Genomic DNA, 24,516 nt, shown 5'->3' with positions numbered 1-24,516 from the left:
TCTATGCCTGGTATCCATGGAGGCCAGAAGAGGGCATCAGACGCCTTGGACCTGGAGTAGTAGATGGTTGTGAGTCATCATGTGGGTGCTGGGAACCAAACCTGGGTCCACGGCAAGAGCAGCCAGTGCTTTTAACTGCTGTGCCACCTCTCCAGCAGGGGACTCAGACATTTACAAGGACTCGCGCAAGGGGTGGCAGCTTGCTAAGTTCACCATGGGTCACTTTCACTGCTGCGGTGATTCATAAGATCAACATGACGTCACTACCACAGGAGAGGCCCCATGACCGAAAGTATTTGCATATGTTAAACTAGACTTTTGGTTCTTTGTTTGTTTTTGTCTTTTCCAGACAGGATTTCTCCGTATAACAACCCTGGCTTTCTTGGAACTCTCTTTGTAGACCAGGCTGGCCTCGAACTCAGAAATCTGCCTGCTTCTGCCTCCCGAGTGCTGGGATTAAAGGTTTGCATGACCCTGCCGGGTTTGGACTTGTATTTTTCATAAATAAACCGGTTTACCTATTGGGACTCCGCGAGATCCACACCGTTGGGACGGGCGGAAGGCAAGCATCTCTGTGATAACGGCCCCCGGCTCCGACGGGTCCTGCTTATTAAGTCCTGGCAGTCTTCAGCTGCTGAGCAGTCCCCCGGCTCCCAGGCTCCCCATGTCTTCAGCTCTTCATCCAGCCTCTCGGAGAAAATCCGCGAAAAGCAATGAGGAGCAGGCTGGCCACTCAGATCGTCTGAGGGAATAAAGCCTCCATCGGTGAGTGTCCTAGCCAGGCCTTTCTGAGACTCGAGTGTCAAAAGTGCTCTTCTGTCGTTAAAAGATAGCACGCAAAAGCTAGATAGATAATGTAGCAAGAGAGAAGGGACAGGGTTTTTATAAAAATACACAGCACACCCTACTCTGTTAAATGGCAGACGGTAAGAGCGAGACTGGCGGACAATACTTGGAGGAGAGTCAAGGTAAAACCGTGGCAGACGACAGTCAAAGACCATCATTTTTGGCTTTGTCTCATCTTTATTGATTATTTTGGAAATATCTTCCCCTGATAAGAAAGTGTTCAGCTCATGATTTTCTGTTAAGAGGTCACATTTCTCCTTTGTTTCTGGGTTGATAGGAGTCTGTTTGTTCGGTGACAAATCGCAAATCCGCTGCACCCCTTGTATACCCTTTGCTGGTTCTAAGGGGTGCTCTGGGGAGTCGAGATGGGGGGCACAGGTGCTGGAGACAGCTGTTTCTGGGTTTCTGGGTAAATCCACCACCCCAGCTTTGGGGGACAAATCTCTCGGCTGCTTCTTCATTGGTGTTTCTGGGCCGCTTCCCGAGCCCGCTGCTCCTTCAGGAGCGGAAATCAGCTTAATGCACTGTTCCTCGCTATCAGGACGGGTCAGTCTCCGAGATCTGTCTTTCTTGGGTCTCTGCTCACACACAAACTCATGGGGTCCCTGGGGCCAACCACCCACATATGGCTGACTCTCAGACTTTATCTCCAATTCTTCATCAAACAAACTAACTGTAAAAAAAGCCCAGCGATCGCTTCTAACTCCGTGTTCCTCTCGTAATATTTCCTCCGACATTCTGGCTCCACTCTGACGACGACGTGGAGCAAACTCATCAGGGCAACTCTGACCTGCCGTTTCTGTCTTCTGTGCAAACGAACGTGGAGTTTTAGCAACTGTGTCCTGCTTGTCTGCGGCTGAGTTACGTCCACTTCTCACCTGGCTTCCCGCCCTCCTGTCTGAGCAGCCATCCTTCACTACACAAGGACGATGCTGAGTGCTCGTGTCCCAGCAGGCAGACCCTTCACTTGGTACCGAAGGCAAAGTTAGAAACAGGCCCTCCCCCTCCGCCTCCTCTTCCTCCTCCTCGGGGAAGCAGCTCTTCGGTGTGTGGTCCACCTCAACTGCAGACACGACATTTTGGAAACTGGTTGAGTTCTCCCTGTCTTTGCAGCTTTGCTCTTCAGAGCCATCTACACAATCCGCTGCTTCATTCTGTAGGCCGCCAGCAAAGGGATGCCCTGGTTCTCGCTTGGTCTCTTCAAAACCTTCCCCCTGGCTTTGAGACGGGCCCTGACCTAAGGCTGCAGGGGAGTTCTCACGGAAACTGTTGTTCCTTTTCTTTCCTCTTCTGTTTCTCTTCTGTTTGGGTCTGTCAAACCGGTACCCACTCTTCTTCAAAAGTCTCCCTCTGAAATATAAAGAACAAGCAAAGTGCATGACTTAGTTTATGTACTATTAGCAGACTTTAAAATCTCACTGTGCAAAACTCAGTAGTCCAAGAGTGCCTGTGTACTTTTTACTGTATTTACATCCACTTTTTTTTCCTGGTTCACATGTGATTGAGTTTATTGTAGAGAAAGGTAACAGAAATTGTTGTTGGATAAAGAAGAGTTGGACATAGAATGAATGGGGGCCTTCTATCCACAGGCTTAGCAACCCAGCCATGGATCTGCCCCGTTCTTTTGTATCTAATCTTCCCAGGCATTTCCATGTTGTAGATCCCTGGGCATGTTTCACAGCTCTCCTGCTGGTGGGGGAGGCAAGGCTTCTTACAGTAGCATCATCGCTTTATGACTTCAGTCTGCCCACCGGTGGTGAGGATTCTGCTCAGGATCCTGTATGCACCGTCTGTGTTCTCCTTCTGAACCATCACAGTCCTGACAATGAACTTCAGAAGTTTAGCTGTGGCCTTGTATTCAAACCTTCATCCTCAGGATCTACAGATTTCAGCCTCAGCACTCCTTACAATGACTTTTAATGAGATCTTAAATCCACTCCTCTAAATATCAGTACACACTGAGGAAACTAAAACCCACATGCACACACTCATCTCGTAAACCAACAACTTCATGAAAACCTAGTATTTATATTGAAGAAAATGTTCCATGTGTACAGAAAAATATCATATTTTGTGATGCTTTACATCTTAAAGGAATTAATGCACTTATTATAATCCTGTTTAGAACCTCAACAACAGTTTTCTTAGAATGAAACAGATTTTATAATACTTTAGATTTGAAAGATAAGAAATGGCTAGAGTCGGGTGGCAGTAGCACACGCCTTTAATCCCAGTACTTGGGAGGAAGAGCCTGGCGGATCTCTGTGAGTTCGAGGCCAGACTGGTCTACAGAGTGAGTTCCAGGACAGGCTCCAAAACTACACAAAGAAACTTTGTCTCAAAAAAAAAAAATTACTGGAATAGCCTCAGTATGGCAGATTTTGTAGTGATTTTAATGACTGGGTGACTTAGACAATGGGGTTGACAATTAAGTTGTCCCATCACATTATATGTAGTACTTACTAATGAACACTCTGAGTCCAGGATTTGGTGATGTATTTGGACTTGTCTGGCAAGCGGCGACCCTAAGCCAGAGGCGATGCCACTACTATGTGAGGTGCTAGAAATGTGTGAAGGCATTTTTGGTGGTCATAGTGACTGGCAATTTGTGTTATCACATATGGCATTGAAGCCAGTATGCTAACCATTCTATGATGCACAGTGACAAGATATCACTCCCAAGAGAGAAACAGAATTCTCATCACTCACACTAGAAGTGAAGAGGTCAGGCAGGACTCCTGGGAAGAGAGAGAGAAGAGATGGATCTAGATGCAGGAGATATGCCAGAGGACACAGGAAAGGGAACAGGAGGTGGAAGATGGGAGAGAGGTAAAAAGCCACCAGGCAAAACGTAGATTAATAGAAGTGGGTTAATTTAATTATAAGAGCTACGGGACAAGCCTAAGCTATATGCCGAGCTTTCGTAATTAATAATAAGTCTTCATGTCACTTTTTTGTGAGCTGGTGGCCCAAAGACAAATCTGTTTACACATAGCTCTGCCATAAGTGAAGACAATACTTGATACTGGGCATGTCCAACCTGTGGCCCATGAGCTGCAGGCATCTCAGAATAGTTATGAATGGAGCCCAACACAAAACTGTAAACTTCTGAAGAATGGATTAAGAAAATGTGGTACATATACACAATGGAGTACTACTTAGCAGAGAAAAACAATGACAGCATGAAATTTGCAGGCAAATGGATGGAACTAGAAAATATTATCCTGAGTGAGGTAACCCAAACCCAGAAGGGCAAACATGGTATGCACTCACTCATAAGTGGATACTAGATATAAAGAAAAGAAAAATCGGCCGGGCGTTGGTGGCGCACGCCTTTAATCCCAGCACTCGGGAGGCAGAGGCAGGCGGATCTTTGTGAGTTCGAGGCCAGCCTGGGCTACCAAGTGAGTTCCAGGAAAGGCGCAAAGCTACACAGAGAAACCCTGTCTCGAAAAACCAAAAAAAAAAAAAAAAAAAAAAAAAAAGAAAAGAAAAATCAGACTGCAACACACAGAACCAGGGAGGCTATATAGCAGGGGGGACCCTAGGATGACTGTGGCTTATAATAAGTTTTGGTTAATATACTCAATTACTGGGCAAGCCTCAATGAAACATTTCACTATTAGGATAAGAATTTGTACTGTATCAAGCTGATAATAGAAAAAAAATAATATAATTAAAAAAACTGTAAACTTCCTCAAACCATTGTGAGATTTTTGAGTGTGTGATTTTATTTTCTGTAACTCAACTGCACAGTTCTCAACGATAAACTTTATAGATGACATCATGTCTCATGTCCGAAGGGTGACACTCCTGAAAGCTGATGCTAAGGACAGTATTTGGTCCTTTTTTGATGATTTAGTGAACTTTCTAAGTTTTCCCATAAAGGCTAGTTTCCCCCTGCCACAGTGAGTGGTTAGAGTCAGAGACAAGGCACCAATGAGTGCACAGAAAACCCACTAGAAGGAGAACAACAGAAATGGGTGATGGGACTGAAGAGACGGCTCACTGGTTAAGGGCATTGCTCTCAGAGGGTCCAGGTTTGGTTCCCAGCACCCACATGGTGGCTCACAACCGGCTGTATCTCGTTTCAGGGGATCAAATGCCCTCTTCTGGCCTCTGAAGGCAGCAGGCATACATGTAATACATATATTGGATGCAGGCAACACACATATACATGAAAAAATTAATTAAAGCCAGGTGGTGGTAGCGCATCCCTTTAATCCCAGCACTCGGGAGGCAGAGCCAGGCGAATCTCTGAGTTCGAGGCCAGCCTGGTCTATAGAGCGAGTTCCAGGACAGGCACCAAAACTACACAGAGAAACACTGTCTCAAAAAAACCAAAACCAAACAAACCAAAAAAAAAGAAATATCACCACCATGGTAACTTTTTTTTCCCCAAAGACATGGTTTCTCTGTATAACAGCTCTGGCTGTCCTGGAACTTGCTTTGTAGACTAGGCTGGCCCCAAACTCACTGAAATCCACCTGCCTCTGCCTCCCAAGTGCTGAGATTAAAGGTGTGTGTCACCATGCCGGGCCACAGCAACTCTTAGAAAGGGAAACATTTAATTGAGGAGACTTATAGTTCAGAGGTTTGCATGGTGGTGTGCAGGCAGACATGGTGCTGGAAAAGTAGCCCAGTAGCCTACATCTTTGGCTTGCAGGCAACAGGAAGTGGTCTCTGTGTCACACTGAGGGAAGCTTGAGAAAAAGAGACCTCAAAGCCTGCCCCCACAGTGACACACTTCCTCCAGCAAGGCCACACTTGCTCCTACAAAGCCACACCTCCTAATAGTGCCACTCCCTATGAGATTATGGGGCCAATTACATTCAAACTATCACAGCCTCCATAAGATTGGGCTGTAGGCAAGCATTCAGGGTATTGTCTTTTCTTTCTTCTCTCTCTCTCTCTCTCTCTCTCTCTCTCTCTCTCTCTCTCTCTCTCTCTCTCTTTCTCTCTCATATAGCATGTATGACTGCAGGCCAGAAGAGGGCACCAGATCTCATTACAGATGGTTGTGAGCCACCATGTGGGTGCTGGGAATTGAACTCAGGACCTCTGGAAGAGCAGTCAGTGCTCTTAGCCACCAAACCATCACTCCAGCCCCGATGACGCTTTTAAGACAGTGACAGTGCTCAGTAGCCCAGGCAAGCCTCAAATTCTCAGCAATAATCCTTGCCTCAGCGCCTCAGGTGCTGGGTTTAGAGGTGTGAGCTACCACACCCCGAATCCACTGATGCTCTTTGGAGTTACTGTCCTTTTTCTAGTGAGCCAGGTCTTCTGGAAACACCCCTAAACCAGCAACCCTGTGAGGGTTCTGTGAGATAAGAGCTGTGGTGGCGGTGGTGGTAATTTCCGTTGGAATGCATTCGCCCTGATGTAGCTGATCAGTAGATGCACTTTCATCAGGAACATAGATCTATACAGTGTAAGAGGCTCATCAGAGCTGTGTCAAGGCTTGTTAAACCTGATCTCATCTGTGCTGATTCACTTAAGGATGAATGGCCCTGTTAGGAAAGAAAAGCATCACTAAGTAAGAGTGAGTCATAAGCAGGAAGTCGGAAGAGCTAAAGGCAAGGACTGAAGCCTTGAAAGGAAGGAAGAAACAAGAAATAAGCAAGGGAAACACATCTGTGATGAGTAAGACTAGATGATGGCTCAGAACCCAAGCCCGTGGGCAGGAGCACAATGTACTTCTCAAGAATCAGGAGGGGTGTTTCTCAGAGGCGAGCTAACCTGATCAAGGGAACTTGACCAGGGCACTAAGGTAAGAGCATCCAGATGGTGAGGCCCAAACTGACTATGGAGAAAAGCAGGGGAAGGGAGAACAAATGGAAAGGCATGGCAAGTCATGATTCCACGAGAACGAGTAACTGGGGGAGAGGGCAGACACGCCATCTCCTCCTGCAGAACCCTACGTGCCCGCACCTCCAGTGGGTGCGCCCTTTCCAACCGGAGATCAAAGAGCGTGCAGTTAGAGAAACTTCCCGTTCCTGTGAGCTTCTCCCTGCTGTGAGCACCAGCCCTCTGGGCTCTGGCTCCTGGCCTCTGCCCTCCTGCCATGGCCCCAAAACGACAATCTGCACTCCTGCCTCAGCCCAAGAAACCCAAATCGGCTTCTCCCGGCCTGCGAAGGCAGGAGAAGAACAGAAGAAGCAAATGAACACGGGGCGAAGTACACATAAAATACTTAATCACGAGCCAGTGAGGACATTTTGAAAGTAGAACAAAAATGTAACAAATTCCGCCAACCATTTTTTTCAGAAGAGGTCAGAATTGACCGCCAAAATCCCAAAATGTTGGGTAACAACATTTGCCAACCATCCACAGTATCTACACTGCCTGGGGAGGAAGACGAAGAGACTGCATTACTTGACCAGAGCTGAGGTGACAGAATTGGAAGACATTGAATCAGGTTACAGGATAGATTTTTATTTCGATGAAAAGCCTTACTTTGAAAATAACGTTCTCTCCGAAGAATTTCATCTGAATGAGAGTGGGGACCCATCTTCAAAGTCCACAGAAACCAAATGGAAATCTGGAAAGGATTTGACAAAACACTCAAGTCAAATGCAAAACAGGGCCCGAGGAAGAGGCAGCATGAAGAGCTGGAGAGCCGCTTCACCAGTTCACTGACCCCTGCGATGCGGGTGCGGACTAGTTAGGTCAGCAGAGACGTTATTTGGCCAACCCTGCTGCAGTACTATTTGGGTCCTGATATGGATGATGAAGAAGGAGAGGTAGATGATGATGAAGAAGAGGAGGAAGAGGAGGAGGAGGAAGGCTCGGAAGATATTGATAAGGGGATGAAGATGAAGGCGAAGACGACGATGATGATGATGATGAAGGGGAGGAAGGAGAGGAGGACAAGGGAGGGGATGACTAGCTTGGATAAAACCCTCTCTTTTGTTAATTTTTAAATTTTCTTTTCTTCTTTGGTTTCTCCAGTCCCTGGGAGCAAGCTGCAGTCCTTTTCCTCTCCTCCCTAACCCTCTCGGGCTCAGTCGCCCTGTGTTTGAGGTTTCTTCTCAACAACAGGATTCTCAGCCCATTTGGGGGGAAACAGCTTGAGCAAAATACAACAGAAAATCTCCACTATTCTCTCCTAAATTCATGTTTATCCTTCCTCGTCTGTGTATTTAACACCACCACCGTGCTCTGTGGGAAAGAAGAAAAGCCCTCTGACCCCCTTGGCTCTGCTGGAGGCTGGGGGGTGCCAGGCCCTTATGTAGAAATGCACAGAATTCTAGCTCTTTTTCCTTTCTCCGTATACTGGGCTCAGAGATTACACTGTGTCTCTATGTGAAATACAAACAGCATTAAAAAAGAAAAAGAACCACTCTTCCAGTTTTGTAGAATGACTACAGTTGGGATAGCCCAGGTCAGCCTGGGCACTGGCTCAGTAATCTGCTAGCAGACAGGATCACACATAAATGTGTCTCCTTTATAAAATGGGGGCAATGTTTCCTTCTTGCGGAATGGCTATACAGACTTATTAAATGTGCCTTAAATGACATCCATTTAGCTGACAGGACATACGACTGAATCTTTCCTCCTCTTCTATATGACATTGACAGACATCAAGGGCACATGGAATGTTCCCAGCTAGATGGCTGCTTTCTGTTATAACTTTTAGCTCCTAGTGTTTAGAACTGTGTGTTTACAAGGAATCAATGAGTTTATCCTCAAATCTGTCTACATCAGTCATAACTGATAGGATAATGATGTGTTTTATCTCACTAAAGATGAGGTGTTAAAGTAGTTGTTAAATTAGTTGTGGACAGGATCACTACAAAATTTGTTTCAGGGGTTGGGGATTTAGCTCAGTGGTAGAGCGCTTGCCTAGCAAGCGCAAGGCCCTGGGTTCGGTCCTCAGCTCCGGAAAAAAAAAATTGTTACAAAAGTCATAAAACCCTGTTTTCATACTCTCATAGTGCCTTGAAAATGACTGTGGGTTCATCTTCCTTTTTTAAAATCAAAATAACTAGAAATTCTTGGCAATGCATTGCAGGCAGGCATGGCTTAAACGTGAAAAGGGAAAACAGCAGAATCACACGTAAAGGCTGAGAAAACGCAGGAGAAAGATGGAGAGTCAGTATGTTTCTCCTAACACTTTTAACTGTGCTTGTAATGGACAAGGCTTTTCATGGGGGAAAAAATCAACTGAGTTTCTGGTCGATAAAAATGAAGATTTTTTGCCTTAAGGTGAAAAAAAAAAAAAAAAGATTACTGAAAAGAGAGCCGGAATCGTGGCCTGTAATAGAGCACTTGCCTAGCATTCACATACAATGTTTACAGTCATTTGGACATCATTTCATAAGAACTCCTCACTCTGCTGCTTTTCCTACAGTGGTTGGGACCTAACCCAAAGCCTGATACATGTCAGTCAAGTGCTTGGTAATATCATCATCCCTGAATTCTTATATTAATTTTTTCAGTGAACTAAATGGAAAGGAAGAAAAAAATGTCATTCTGGGGGATGGCATAACTATCTGAGTATACAAGCTTCAAAGTCGAATAGCATTAGTAAGATAGTTTGGCAAATGTTATAATGTTATAAATGTTATAAGCTGGGAAAGCAACATTCCAGGACACCATATGGAGGAGTGACAAACCCCAAAATGCCATCCCCCCTCCCCCAGCAGCAATTGGTAAGGCCTGTCGGAACCAGTGGCTGCAGGACTCCAAAAACAAGTCAGAGCGCTACAAGAACTGGTAGTCACTCAAGAAAAACCCAGAACATCTCGGTAAGAGGGCTTCTTCGTGTTGTTCCTCGCTCACTGGAGCCCCATCTAATGCTGCTTGTGTTGGCGTTGGTCCCCAAAACAACAGAGAACATCTCAGCGTGAGCGCAAGAGGCAGCAGAAAGACCTTATTCCCAATGATTACGGTTGTTTCAGCCTCTCTGGGTCCATCCATTGCCTCCTTTTGCTGTTGTTTTGAGATAGGGTCTCACTGTGTAGCCTTGGCTGGCCTGGATCTCGCTCTGTAGACCAGGCTGACTTGGAACTCACAGAGATCCGCCGGCCTCTGCCTCCCCCGTCCAGGATTAAAGGAGTGCGCCACCACACATGGCTGGCTGGCTTCCATTAGGACTAGCTTGAAACTCTCTCTTGAGGACAGGGCAAGAGGCATTTGCTGAACACACCACAACACACACATTGGGCAACTGGGGTAACTGTGGGGCAGACAGTCAGCAAGCTGCAAAGCTCGTAAGGAAGGGTAGGGGTGAGGGCTGGAGCGGCTCCGGGCTGCTTCTGGGAATGCCGCAGGCCAAAGCTGTGGTAGTGAATGTCCACTGCCGCACCAAGGACTGAGCAGTCCCTGAGCTCCCACTTGGGGCTGACAGGCTGCTCCAGCAGGAAGTGAAGCCGGGACAGAGCTGCGAAGAGCTCTGAGTGGACACAGGGAGGCACGGAACAGGGCCTAGCAGCACAGGTAGAGTTTGACTTGTCACGGCTGTTGTCTTAATACATTTAGCAACTAGCTGGGCTAGAGCTCAGGGACAAAATGCCAACCAGCTGGAGGACCAGAGTCAAGCTGCAGACAACCCTGTAACCCTAGGACTGTGAAGGAGAAGCTGAAGGACTGGGGTTCGGGGTCATCCTCAGTCACACAGCAAGTTCATGGCCAGTCTGAGACACATGAAACTCTACCTCGAAATAAATTAATGATAAACCTAGCAATTGTACTTCTAGACCTTTCCGAACATACGATTCAGAAGTATCCTGTTCTCAAGCTATAAAAAAATGTCCAAAAGTAGACGGCCTAAAAACTGTAACATTGCCTATGCTTAAATTTTTGTTACTTCTAGCCGGGTGGTGGTGGCGCACGCCTTTAATCCCAGCACTTGGGAGTCAGAGGCAGGTGGATCTCTGTGAATTCGAGGCCAGCCTGGTCTACAGAGTGAGATCCAGGACAGGCACCAAAACTACACAGAGAAACCCTGTCTCGAAAAAAAAAAAAAAATGTGTTATTTCTAATTTCTAAGGCCCACCATTGGTGCAAAAGAAAGCAACGGTAAAAAGAAAACGCATCTTACAATTCTTATTTATTGACTTACAGTTCCAAACTTACGCAGGTCCTTTGACCATATCCACACCCATCCCTCTTATTCGCTGGGAACTTGCTGATATCCTGGGTCTTTTTGATGTACGTGAGACTGTCTTCAATGGACTGTCACTTTAAATGTATCACCACTGTTGTACTATAGAGAGAGAGACTGTCTGGCTGCTTCCAGTAGCTCCATGCAGGGTTTTTGTTTGTTTGTTTATCTGCATTCAGTGTTTATCATCAACTGTACGGATGACATGGCGACCACTGCCGCCTGACAAAGTTCCAGCATCACGACATTGCGGATCACAATCCTCCAGCACCTTTTTACTTTCATTTTGAATGATTCTCACTATGTGTTAGGGGAGTTCCCTTATGCCTTTTCTTCTGGGAAATTTTGTGTGGGCTTTGGTGAAGGTGAAAATGTAGAATACAACGGCAGTCTCCTTAAACTAACAATTCTTTGGAAAAAATCTCTACTACCGTGGAACCATATAGCATGATAAATCTTCTTACTCCCCACACAAGACTCCCCATTGTGCCCCCCTGATTACACCAAGGATAAAGAAGTTAAAGATTTACTAACTGGGCACAGCGGGTCCCAGCATGAAAAACACACAATCAAGAGAAACAATGGACCCAGATCCAAAGCCTGAGGCCATATTCAGGGCAAGAGTTCATTTAAGAGGTATAGAATAGTACCCAGGATTGGTGGCTTACTGGATTAATGTCAATCAGGTCTGCCCCAGGGGGAGCAGATTTTGTTAAGAAATTAGACTGCCTTGCTCCCCCTCTGCCATATACAGGAGCACAGACTGAAGGGCTCAGAATGGTATGGTATAATGGAAACAGAATAAGGTGTCAGGACCTTCCCTTTTGGGAGCGTATGAGGGCAACAGGTCCTAAGACTAAGGCACAAAGGAATGCAATCAGGAAACAGCCCAGTGCATGCTGCTGTCCATGTTGTGCTACATGTTACAAACACTACGTCATGCCCCTTGAAGAGTGGAACTCGCTCTTACGGGTCTGTTTTTCAGGACTCCTCCTGACGAGGGCTGAGACCGTGCAGGAGGAATTCAAGAGGGCACCTGGTGGGGTCACTGAACCTCGCATAACAGTAGGCACTTAGATTCTTGTTCAACTTCTTGTCTTCTGCTTCATGGAAAATACTGTAATGAGGCTGATGGCCGCTTTCATCCTGGAATCATTAAGTATGATTTCAAAATTCCTTGTGGTTAAACTATAATGCAATTATAGAGTCTATAAGGTGTAGGCTATTTTCAATAAACGGGCGGCCACCTTGATTCACCCTCAGGTTGTATTGTCTCCTTCCCTCACTGATTCCACACCTTCTCTTTGGGACCTGAACCCCACTGGAGCTGGACTCCAAAAATCAACTATTTTCACACTTTTTTTGTTTTTGTTTTTTTGAGACAGGGTTTCTCTGTGTAGTTTTGGAACCTGTCCTGGATCTCACTCTGTAGACCAGGCTGGCCTCGAACTCACAGAGATCCACTTGGCTCTGCCTCCCAAGTGCTGGGATTAAAGGCGTGTGCCACCACTGCCTTGCCTATTTTCAAACTTTTTGATTGAATCTTTTACTCTTCTCTCTAAGGAGCTGTCCCAACTTGGACTTCTACCACACACTATGACAAAAAGTACATAGGACAGGGAGGCCACTGTACTAACCTGCCTCCAACAGAAGGGGGTTTGAAAGGTATTCCCCAGGGACTTGGTGTGCAGAGCATGTGGCATCTTCTGTAGAAAATGAGAAGCTTCCCGGGGATATCAGTCATACCTCAGAGTTCATTAAAAAAAAAAAAAAGACGTAAATCCACACTCCCATGGACACCTGATTTTTGATAAAGAAGCCAGAAATACACACTGGGAAAAAAGACAGCATCTTCAACAAATGGTGCTGGTCATGTAGAATCCAATAGATCCACACCCTGCAAAAACTCAACTCCAAATGGATCAAAGACCGACCCCAGCATAAAACCAGATATACTAAATCTGATACAAGAGAAAGTGGGTGTCTAGATAGGGTTTCTATTGCTGCAATGAAACACCACGACCAAAAGCAAGTTGGGGAGGAAAGGGTTTGTTCAGCTTACACTTCCATATCACTGTTCATCGTGGAAGGAAGGAAGTCAGGACAGGAACTCAAACAGGGCAGGAACCTGGAGGCAGGAGCTGATGCAGAGGCCATGGAGGGGTGCTGCCTACTGGTTTGCTCCTATGGCTTACTTACTCTGCTTTCTTATAGGAGCCAGGACCACCAGCCCAGAAATGGCACCACCCACAATGGGCTGGGTCCTCCCCCATCAATCACTAATTACGAAAATGCCTTGCAGCAGATCCTATGGAGGCCTTTTCTCAAGTGAGGTTCCCTCCTTCCTGGTAACTCTAGTTTGTGTCAAGTAAACATCAGACTAGCCAGCACGGCAGGGGAGTAACCTTGAATTCATTGGCACAAGACAAGCCTTTCTGAATAGAGCACCATTAACACAGGTACTAAGTTCAACAGGTAGTAAATGGAACTCCATGAAACTGAAAGGCTTCTGCAAAGCGAAGGACATCAGCAGTCAGATCAAGTGCCAGGCTACTGAATGGGAAAAGAGTTTTACCAACTACACATCTGACAGAAGGCTAATATCTAATACACATATAAAAAAGATAACCCAATTAAAAATGGGGTACAGATCTAAACAGAATTCTCAAAAGAGGAAACTCAAATGACTGAGGAACACTTAAGAAATGTTCAACATCCTTAGTCATCAGAGAAATACAAATCAAAACTATTTTGGGATCTTATACCTGTCAGAATGGCTAAGACCCATAAAAGAAATAACAGCTCATGGTGGTGAGGTTGTGGAATAAGGGGAACAGTCATCCATTGCTGGAGGGAGTGCAAACTTGTATAGCCATGATAGAAATCAGTGTGGTGGTTCCTCAGCTAGATGGCAATCAATCTACCTCAAGACCCAGACATATCACTCTTGGGCATATTCCCAAAGGACGCTTCATCCTACCAGAGACACATGCTCATGCATGTTCATTGCTGCTCTATTCATAACAGCCAAAACCGGAAACAACCGAGATGTCCCTCAACAGGAGAATGGATAAAGAAAATGCAGGACATTTTTACACAATGGAGTACTACTCAGTCATTCAAAACATGAAATCATGAAATTTACAGGTAAATAGAAGAAACTAGAAGAAAATCACCCCGAGTGAGGTAACCTAGATCCCTCTTCCATATTATTTAGACTGTTGGTAGGGAACTCACACACAGGTTGGTGTGTTAAAGAGACAGCAGGCCAACAGCTCTTCCAGAGCACGCTCCCGGGGTGTTTGGTCATCTTGGTCACGTGTCAATCACACCTGACTGACTTCTCCCAGTCTCCAGCAATGCTCAGATGGAGCATCTCCATTTGCAGAAGCTGCTCAGTACACCGCTGTTTTTATTTTCTCCTCTCATGGCTCAGATGGAGCATCTCCATTTGCAGAAGCTGCTCAGTACACCGCTGTTTTTATTTTCTCCTCTCATGGCACAGACGGAGCATCTCCATCTGCAGAAGCTGCTCAGTACACCGCTGTTTTTATTTTCTCCTCTCATGGCTCAGATGGAGCATCTCCATTTGCAGAAGCTGCTCAGTACACCGCTGTTTTTATTTTCTCCTCTCATGGCTCAGATGGAGCATCTCCATCTGCAGAAGCTGCTCAGTACACTGCTGTTTTTATTTTCTCCTCTCATGGCTCAGATGGAGCATCTCCATTTGCAGAAGCTGCTCAGTACACCGCTGTTTTTATTTTCTCCTCTCATGGCACAGGTGGAGCAGCATAACTTTAAGCCACACTTCAGAATACATCTGGGTTTTTTGTTGTTGTTTGGCTCTTTTTGAGACAACTCTGTGTAGCCCTGGGTGTCCTGGAACTCACTCTGTAGACCAGGCTGGTGTCAAACTCAGAAACCTGCCTGCCTCTGCCTCCCGAGCGCTGGGATTAGAGGCGTTCACTACCATCACCCGGCCATACATCTGGTTTGTATTTTCTTTTCCTGTTAGCAGATGTGGCCGTTTGTTTCATACGAAGACCCTAGCACATACATACCAGGGAAGTGATCTTGAAACCGACGTCTATGCTGGGCCAGCTAACTTTTTGGATCTGGCCAGTAGCTTTACGTATCCTGTACGTTCAAAGGCTGAAGTCCCTGGCCATGGAAATCGGACAGTGTCATTTTCTGTAGGCTTTTTTCCTTTCCTTTTCTTTTCTTTTCTTTTCTTTTTTTTTTTTTTTCAGAGGTGGTCCACACTTGTTTCCTGGTCGTCCGGTGCTCCAGCGTTGACTTCTTCTTGTCTCCGTGTACTTTATGAAGGCACACATGTGGAGCTGTGGGGCGCTGCTGCTGCTGCTGCTGCTGCTGCTGTTGCGATTTGGGTATTAGAGATTGCCCCTAGGACTGCTGAGCTACACACACAAGTCGGCTTCCAATTGTAGACAAATTAAAAACACCCGTGAATGGTGTTTGTGAATGTTCATGGCCTTCATCTTCCGTGGGCTTTATCAGCAGCCAGTATCACCACATACACTCAACAAAATCACTTATAAACTATTACAGCATTAATAGTTTCTGGGTGTTGATGAGTTGGATGAGTTCCCTAGCCCTTCAAAAGCCGAATTACAAAGAAGTTTCATGTCAAGGTTTCTTATGTAGAATGTAGGTACAAAACCAAGTGGCTAAAAGTGAGTCTATTTTCAATCATGTCCCATGTTTTTAACATGTAAAGAAAATCAACTTTCACACAGCTGCCTTAGAGCCCCCATGAATTTCTCTTCCCAGGCAGGCTGACACTGTGAGTCATTAAAGCCTACCAACCATTACTTCACATGATACTCAGTGGCAAGATTCAGGCATGGGAAGAATGACTGAAAGGCAAGTGTCCTGGAGGCTCTAAGTCTTCACTCTCCCACTGGCTCCAGGAGTTAGTGGGTTCACCTCTGAGGACTTCCCTTTCCTGTCTATGAGCCCTGAAGGAGATGCCCTACACAGTTAGCATCAAGTGGCTCAAAAGCGATCAGATCCTTGGCACCATTTGCCACAACAGTTTGTGCCTTCCTCTGTGACTGTCCCTTCATTTCCCTTTCAAGGTCTCCTAGCTCCTAGCCCTAGAAATGGATAAACTGAATTCTCTTGTTCTCTAAAGACACTGACTTAGGCAATCCCTCTGGCTTTCCCATGTAATCACTCTGCCCAGCTGTGACGACCTTCAGGACCTCAGCGCTACCACTAATATGTCTGACCACAACATCTACCAAGTCCATTTGCCCCCGACCCTTTTGTTCCAGTTGCCGTTAAAACTGGGAGACATAGAAATACATCTATTAATCATTAACATTACAAGTATGAAGCCATCCTCTATTCCGGACCCATGAAAGGTTAAAGGTGTAATTCTTACCTTCGGTCGGTGAGAGGGGCACTATTCACTCATATCAGCTACTGTCATCTCAGTCCTCTGGGACTCCACTTGCTCCAGCCAAGAATTAGAGGGAAAATATATATATAATTTTTAAATATATAAAGGAGTCAGGAACAGCAGTGGATACTCAAGAATATAAGCATCCCAGACATCAAAGAACTACCATGTGATCCTGACCTGTAAGAATACTGAAATACCGGAGCTAGAGAGATGGCTCAGCGGTTAGAGCACTGGCTGCTCTTCCAGAGGACACAGATTCCGTTCCCAGCACCCACATGGTAGGTAGCTCACGACTGTCTGTAACTCTAGTTCCAGGGGATTTGATGCTCCCACACAGACAGACATGCAAGCAAAACATCAATGCACATAAAATAAAATAAATCACTAAAAGAAAGAAAAGAAGGAAGAAAGAAAAAGCTGGGAAGTGGTGGCACACTCCTTTAATCCCAGCACTAAGAAGGCAGAGGCAGGCGGATCTCTGAGTTCGAGGCCAGCCTGGTCTACAGAGTGAGTTCCAGGACAGCCGGGGCTACACACAGAAAACTTGTCTTGAAAAACCAAAAACCAAACAAAACCCACAAAAAACCAAAACACAACAAAAAACGACCCAAAACTGAAATACTTATCATTAGGCAGATGGAGCCTCCTCCTTTCTAATCTAAGCCCAGTCCTTTAGAATTTCTATGGACCCTTCAACTAACAGAGTCAAGACTGGGATTCCTTTTCTAGTATAGTCACCAAGCTGCACTGCAGCTTGAGAGTTTTTCTCCGGGTCCTGCCAAGCCCTTGCAGTCCTGTAGCCCACTTATAAAATAATCACTCAGAAGCTTTATTACTTATAGACTGTATGGCCGTGGCAGGCTTCTGGCTAGCTAGTTCTTATATCTTAAATGAACCCATTTCTATTCATCTATACATTGCCACATGGCTTGTGGCTTACCAGTATCCTGACATTTATTTCTCATGGCAGCAGCAGCTGGTAGCGTCTCCTGACTCAGCCTTCTACTTCCCAGCATTCTCCTCTCTTTGTCCCGCATATATTTACTTCCTGCCTGGCTACTGGCCAATCAGGGTTTTATTTATCCATCAATCAGAGCAACACATTCATAGCATCCCCAGCACTGCACCCTGACTGGTTAATATTCACGCCATCCCTCACTACCCCTCCAAAGCATGCTTCTCGAGCCATGCCTCTGCTCTTTGAGTTTCCTACAGCTGGCCTGCACTCTTCCTCTCACCTAGACCTGCCGAGACTAGTGGGCCTTGGCAGGAACAGAGCTGCCCTCTAACTCAAATATAAACCCCAAAGCATGGCCATCTCAAAGGTGCTGGTGGCAATTGAGGTTCACGGTGTCAGCCCACCAGGAGGAAACTCTCTGATGGGTCAATCTTGGGTAGGCGAGGCCCTGAGACCCCGGAATGTCTTTGGCTTCTGCTGTGCCTTTCTTGTTTGCCGCTGCTGCTCTTTCTCTGGTATCTGGCATGGGTAAATGGGTGTGGGGAGAGCCCCACTGCCTGTAATGTAGTGTGTTTATCTCATGGAAACATCCCATTCAACTGGGTATTTTTACTTGTGCATTATTATGAAGGTGATTTCTTCCTAAGCTGTACTATCTAATTGATAATAATGTTAGTTGATACAGAGTTTTGATGAATAAAAATAATTACAAGGAAGTGTCTCACAGCTAGAACACGTAAGTTTCCATTGAAGAGCCATCAATTGTGGCTTAGGTTAATGATTAAGAAAAACAGTTGAGTCCCAGTAGCCCAGCTAGCTTAAATTCTTTTAACCTTAATGTTGGAAGATGTGTTCACAGGTTTTGGGGTGCAACACAGTTGAAACAAAGCTTTGAAAATAACTTAGACTAAGATGTTTTCATCAAATAGCTCTGAGGCGAAAAACCCAAGAAGATAATCTAAAGTTTTAGAAAGGCACATAGTTGAATGTGGAACTCTTTAAGATCAGGGAACAAGAACAAAATAGCCCAATTATTACTAGCTGACACACTTTTCTTGCTAGCATTGGTTGATGACCAAAGGTGATAATTAATTCCTCATACCCATTTCTGCCTTCAACCTCCTCATATAAAAAAACTATTAATGAGTGGGTACGTACCCTAAAGATCTAAAGTAGAGCTGATTTTCATATATAAAAGTTTAGGTTTGTGATTCCTTTAAGATTCCTTATAAGATTACCTTTTAAGATAAGTAATATTTGGCCCTTTCTTTGTGACTGCAAAAGGAGCCTGCTAGTCAAGTCCTGATGAGATGAATACCTCGCTCGCCCACACAGTTAATCTACAACAAGTTGCTTAGGTGTGAATGTATGTGGGTTCTTGGGATAATGTGTTTTTCACCAGTAATACTTAAAATCGGGGTTTGGGGATTTAGCTCAGTCATAGAGCACTTGCAAGGCCCTGGGTTTGGTCCTCAGCTCTAAAAAAAAAAAAAAAAAAAAAGACCAAAATGTTGAATCATGTAAGGGATCTGGAAAACATGCTTTTTTTACTGTTTGTTTTCACTGTAATCATTCACTTGCAAAACAGAATGTAACCACACTGTAATTTTTATATTGCCTGAAAGATTTTGCTGGGGTATATAAGCTGTAAGGGAAAGAACAGAGACAGAGCTGGAGAGAGAGAAAATGGGTTAGAAGGAGAGCATCAAGAATGAGAGTTAGGAGGAGAGCATCAAGAGAGCTAGAAGAAGGAAAACATCAAGAGACGAAGGGTTATTTCTGGAGAGAGAGAAGAGGATCTAGAACACAGAATGAAGAATACAGAAGAATAAAGAAGGAAACTATCGAGAGAGAGTGTCTTTTCCCTAACCCCTCAGATAAAAAGGCCATAGAATGCGCTGCTGCCTTAGAGCAGCTTCCCTTTGCGGCCTGCGCTGCTGGAGGCTGGTCCCCAGGCATCTCAAAAGGAGCATGTCTGCTTATGCTGAGGCAAACCGTAGGCTGTCACTGCGGACCACTGACCCCCGTGTCTTTGTGCAGTTACCTGTAGCACCTGCAGCCTTCCTGGAGTTATGAACGAAGCAGCCAGGAAGAGAACAGATGTGCTGGCTGGCAGACAGGCCCCTGTCTGTTAGATAATCTTGGTATTATCTTTCCATAGAGGCATATGCCAAGCTACCTCTTGTGACTTCCCTTATGACACATCTATAGACTGCTGTGGCGAGAACGTCAGACACTTGTTCACTGTACCAAAGGGCTGGGTTAATAAGCAGAAACACCACCGAGTTCCTCAGAGCCATCTTGTCAGGCTCCTCACTCAGTTCACGATACCTCTTGAATCTGCCAGCTCTTCTCGGGGTTTTCCACGACACGGCGAGGCAGCCCATGCTAGGCTAGGGCGTGTGGGGAGGACAAACCAACTGAAGAGGACTCCTACTTCTTTCTCGGAGACAAGCAGGGAAAAGGAGCAGCATGCTTGGGACCTGAGGCCCTTGGCAGATGGGCGGACCCACTTCCTAAGTAAAGCTCCTGTCTTCTAAAACAGAAAGGGGAACAGAAATTCAGGAGAAGCCTGTCTTCCATGCTGGTGCTTTCTAACAGAAGGAAACGGGCACAGCCCTCGGGGAACGGCGGCTCTCTCAGGACCGGGGCGGAGTGCTAACGGGAAAAGGACTAACGATTCCACTAACAGTTGCCCCAATTCCCGTGCTATGAAGCTTTCAGTTTGTGTTTTCTTTTTCCAGTGCTGAGGAGTCAGTTCAGGGCCTTGCACAATCTAGATAAACCCTATTATTGAGAGCAATACCAAGCTGGCCTTGAACTCACTGTGCAACCCATGTGCTAGCTGAAGGGTATGGGCCACACCCTGCCATGCTTAGTTTCTCCTAACCTACATGCTGGACAGTTGAAAACCAAGAGCTGACTCTCTGTCACAGGATCTGAACACTAGGTGACAGAAACCACTCTACCTGAGAGATGTCTCACCCCAGTACCTTGAGATCTTTACAGGCACCAAAATCAATTTGAATAAACATCAAGACTCTGAAGTTAGCCATACCTGACCAAGATCAGAAGTACACTAAAATATCCACCAAATCGGAGTAAGAGCAGATCAACAGGAAACTACACTTCTAAAATGCCCAGATACATGTACTGATTAGAGTAAGCCCCCGCCCCCCTTAATCTCATGTAACTGCCAAACCAGTGCTGACAGGCTGCCTCAGAATCTCAAGCTGTTCTGCAGTATTGATGTGTTTAGCCTCCCAATTGGTAAGTTATCCAGAGGTGCTAACAGGGTAACTTAATTTGCCACCAAACAGATGTTAACATGTGAAGAGTTTTGCTACTTGTTTATAAGATACAGAAGTTGTGGTTGTATTGCTTTAAAAAATCGTTATAGAATTTGACAGTGATTTTATGTGTACTGGGTAAAGTATTTTACAGTTTTGTGTATTGGCTTATATTTTAATCTTTTTTTCTAGTAACTCACTTTCAGTGTCCTTTAACTAAAGTAGATTATCATGGGTGGATTTTTTTAAAGATAAGTTCTTAGGTAACTCAGGCTGGCCTCAAACTTGCTATGTGGCCAAGGGTGACCGTGAACTCCTGATCCTCCTGCCTTTATATTCCAAGTGAGGGGTCACAGGCATGCACCACCCCGTTCTGTGCAGTGCTGGTTTTGTAGTTGGGGCTTTGCACGTGACAGACAAGCCCTGTGTCGACTGAGTTCCATCTCTAGTCCCGGGGAATTTTAAAAAGCCACTTTCAACTAGACTAAGAAATACCCATTTAAAACCGAAGACCATGCCTCACTTCTGCTGAAGGTCTCAAGGACTTCGTGGTGGTTCCCCCGGTCTGGCTCTTGACCTGATCTCTCAAATGGGGGACAAGGAGAACCTGTAAGGGGAGTTCCCAAGCCTTGGGAAGTGAAGCCTCTTCCGTCAGTTCTGACGGAAGGCGCTGAGCTCACTGCCGCCCCCTACTGATGTGTCCATTAGCATGCTCCTGTCTTGTCCTCACAGACCCGTTTGCATTTCCAGCTCAGTCTTCTGAGCTATGAACACACAACATATTCAGCACCCGTATCTGGATGTCTAGAATGTACTCAAGCTTGACATGTCCCAAACTATGTTTTTCTTCCCAAATGTGTCCTCCTGCCGAACACGTCTACCACAGTGACCCCAAATTCACTATTGCTCATACCTATTATTTGTCTCATTCAATAACATGTCCCCTCTTCTCACACTTCTACCTTTTTCTTTTTGGTTCTTTGATACAGGGTCTCACTGTGTATGTAGCCCTGGCTGTCCTGGAACTCACTCTGTAGACCAGGCTGGCCTTAAACTCAGAGATCTGCCTGCCTCTGCCTCCCGAGTGCTGGGATTAAAGGCGTGCGCCACCACCGCCCGGCTGCACTTCTACCTCTTAATTCATTGTAACAGTCTTTAAAAGTTGTTTGTGTACACGAGTGTGGCATATATGTACGTGTGTGGCTGTGCACAAGTACAGAATCCAGTGGACACTGGTGTCCTGCTCTCTCTCTCACCATATTACCTTGAAACAGTCTCTCACGGAACCTGGAGCTAGGCCAGGGGGCAGCAAGCTCCAATAATTCAGGATTACTGGTGCCCATGACCATACCTGGCTTTTTACAGGGTTCTGGGGATCTGAACTCAGCACCTTATATATGTGCAACAAGTGTCTGTTCTTAGCGGCTGGGCCATCTCCCTAGCCTCCCACTCTGGCCTGAAGTCACAGTTACATTACAGGAGTCACTGCAAAGATCCTTAGTCCTGCCTGTACTCCTGCTTTGCTGAAGTCAGTGACCTCACCTCTGCTCAGAACTCCCCAGGGTATTCCTTCTCAAGCAAGGTAAAGGCCCATATTCCCTCAGTAATTTTTGAGGCCTCATATTATCTCCTTTCTTGTTCTTGGACTGGCTTCTGTACGGCCACTCTGCCCTAGCCTGACTTGACTCCACAAACAAACTGGTTTCCTTGACCACACCAGTCTCATCAGGACCCTCACTCGCAGGATTCTGCCCGATGCTCCTCCACTGCTCTCTGCGATTTGCTCTCAAGTTTCTCTTCAGATGTGCCAGTCACTCCAAGTAAAGGGGTGGTCATTTCCTTTTTTTTTTTTTTTTTTTTTTTTGAGACAGGGTTTCTCTGTGTAGTTTTAGTGCCTGTCCTGGATCTCGCTCTGTAGACCAGGCTGGCCTACACCTGGCTCTGCCTGCCGATGCCCGGCTGGTCATTTCCTTAAGTTTCACACTGCTTTACCACCCTTCATGCAGACCTCTAGCAGGGGGGAGGCAAATACTGTTTATTTTGCCCACTGCTACATCTCTACCACACAGAACTCAACCGCTGCAGCGTGAGTAACTGCGCTCCTGCCACTAGGGCTCTGACCACGCAGTTGCCGCCGCGTGTACCTTTTCCACGTTCTTGTTCACTTGCTAAGTCCTGAATCCCACTTTGAGAAGAAGCTTAGGCATCAATTCCGGTGGCAATCCTTCCCTTGAACCTGACATTTCACTTTCCCTCTACCTGTTAATTATCCATCCATTAAACAGCGGCAACATAATTCTGCTGCCATATATATCTGTGCACAAAACACACTTTCACTGTCTCTTCAATACACTTCACATTCTCCCAACCAGGAAAAAGGTTTTGTTTTGTTTTGTTTCCACTCACAAATTTCAGCTTCCACCCACTACTCTTCTACAGTATTTATTCTTAGCCAACGCCTGTAATCCCAGCACTCCGGAGGCTGAGGCAGGAGGATCACCACAAGTTCAAGGCTACTATGGGCTATATAGTAAGTTCCAGGGAGTCTGGGTTACATAGTGAGACTCTACAGAAACAAACCACGAAGGCAGAGTTACTAGGCTACCTCTTCCTGGGCCCTGAGCCACTTCCCCACAGTCTCAACTCAGTCTAGACTTACTACGTTCTTCCCTCTTTTGGGCATATGGATTCAACCTCTATACCTCTGCGAAGCTTTTACAACTAGAGTCAGAATAAACTGAGGAAATTTTCCTGTGCTGACTACTTCCTATCAAACTCCACGTCTGTCAAGGACAATCAAGACAGAGAAGGAAGGTTCTAGTCCAGCCTAAAAATTATCCCTCCGAGGCTGGGTGTCTTGGTGAATACCTATAGGGCCACTATGCAGGAGATGAAGGCAGGAGGATCAGGTGATCAAGGTTATTCTCAGCTACACAGTGAGTATGGGGCCAGCCTGGACTACATGAGACAGTGAGTAAGGAAGGAAGGAAGGGAGGGAGGGAGGGAGGGAGGGAGGGAGGGAGGGAGGGAGGGAGGGAGGAGAAAGGTCCTAGAGAGAGCTCAATAGATAAGAGCCTTTCCCTCTATCAGAGGATCCGAGTTCAGTTCCCAGCACCCCCATCAGTCAAGTCACAGGCACCTGCAACTCCAGCACCTGGGGAATCCAACATCTTCAAACTCTGCAGGCACTTGCACACATGTGCACATACCCTCACCGACATACATGCACATAACTAAAAATAATAATTTAAAAATACAGTAATTAAGTCCTCACCATAAAACCACAGTGTACAGCCAAATAAAGCAAGCCTGCAAGAGTCCCAGAGCACTCGGAAGACTCATTCTTCCTTCCATCCAACCTCGTTCAACTCCAGTTTGGTTCCTGACCTCAGACTGTCTCTCCTGACCTTTTCCTGTGTTTTCTCAGCTTACGTTTCCCCAGCACAGCGTTTGGTGTATATCTTTTTACTCTGGCTGCCTTAGACAGATGCCCACCAGAGCTTCGGGCCTGGGGATCCACTCTGAGCTCTGTGTCTTCAGCAAGTCTACCTAGCTTCCAAAATGGATGAATTCACACACATACATTTCTTCATGTGCTGGGGATATAGCTCAGTGGTAGAGTGTGTCATTAGCATGCATGAGCCCTGGAGTTAATTCACAGAACTACACATCTGCATGTTTAGAGAACTACAGATCTGCGTGTACATTCTCTCTCTCTCTCTCTCTCTCTCTCTCTCTCTCTCTCTCTCTCGGAAGAGTTCTGCATCAATTCTATACTACAAAAACTGATCCACATTTTGCTTGTAAGTGATTAATAAAAATTGATAAGCTTTTTCTTATCTCTAAGCTAATTCTCTACTGAATGCCATATGTATCCTGCCTAGTA

General features: G+C 45.8%; 1 protein-coding gene and 2 pseudogenes across 2 annotated transcripts in view; 1 reads left to right on the top strand and 2 right to left on the bottom strand.

Moving 5' to 3' along the window:
• Positions 1–24,516, bottom strand: part of N4bp2l2 (NEDD4 binding protein 2 like 2) — a 67,331-nt gene that overhangs the window by 901 nt on the left and 41,914 nt on the right. For both annotated transcript variants that reach the window (XM_042267723.2, XM_006987228.4), the window contains exon 7: positions 519–2,196. In XM_042267723.2, the coding sequence (XP_042123657.1) occupies positions 519–2,196 (1,678 nt within the window). The remainder of the gene's footprint in view (positions 1–518; positions 2,197–24,516) is intronic.
• On the bottom strand, positions 2,288–4,908 carry LOC121825496 (small ribosomal subunit protein bS21m pseudogene; annotated as a pseudogene).
• On the top strand, positions 6,778–7,840 carry LOC102928537 (protein SET-like; annotated as a pseudogene).

This window comes from Peromyscus maniculatus, chromosome 23, assembly GCF_049852395.1.
Source record: "Peromyscus maniculatus bairdii isolate BWxNUB_F1_BW_parent chromosome 23, HU_Pman_BW_mat_3.1, whole genome shotgun sequence".
Taxonomy (NCBI): domain Eukaryota; kingdom Metazoa; phylum Chordata; class Mammalia; order Rodentia; family Cricetidae; genus Peromyscus; species Peromyscus maniculatus.
Note: the sequence above shows the minus strand (reverse complement) of the source record. Positions and strands in the feature narration are given on the sequence as shown.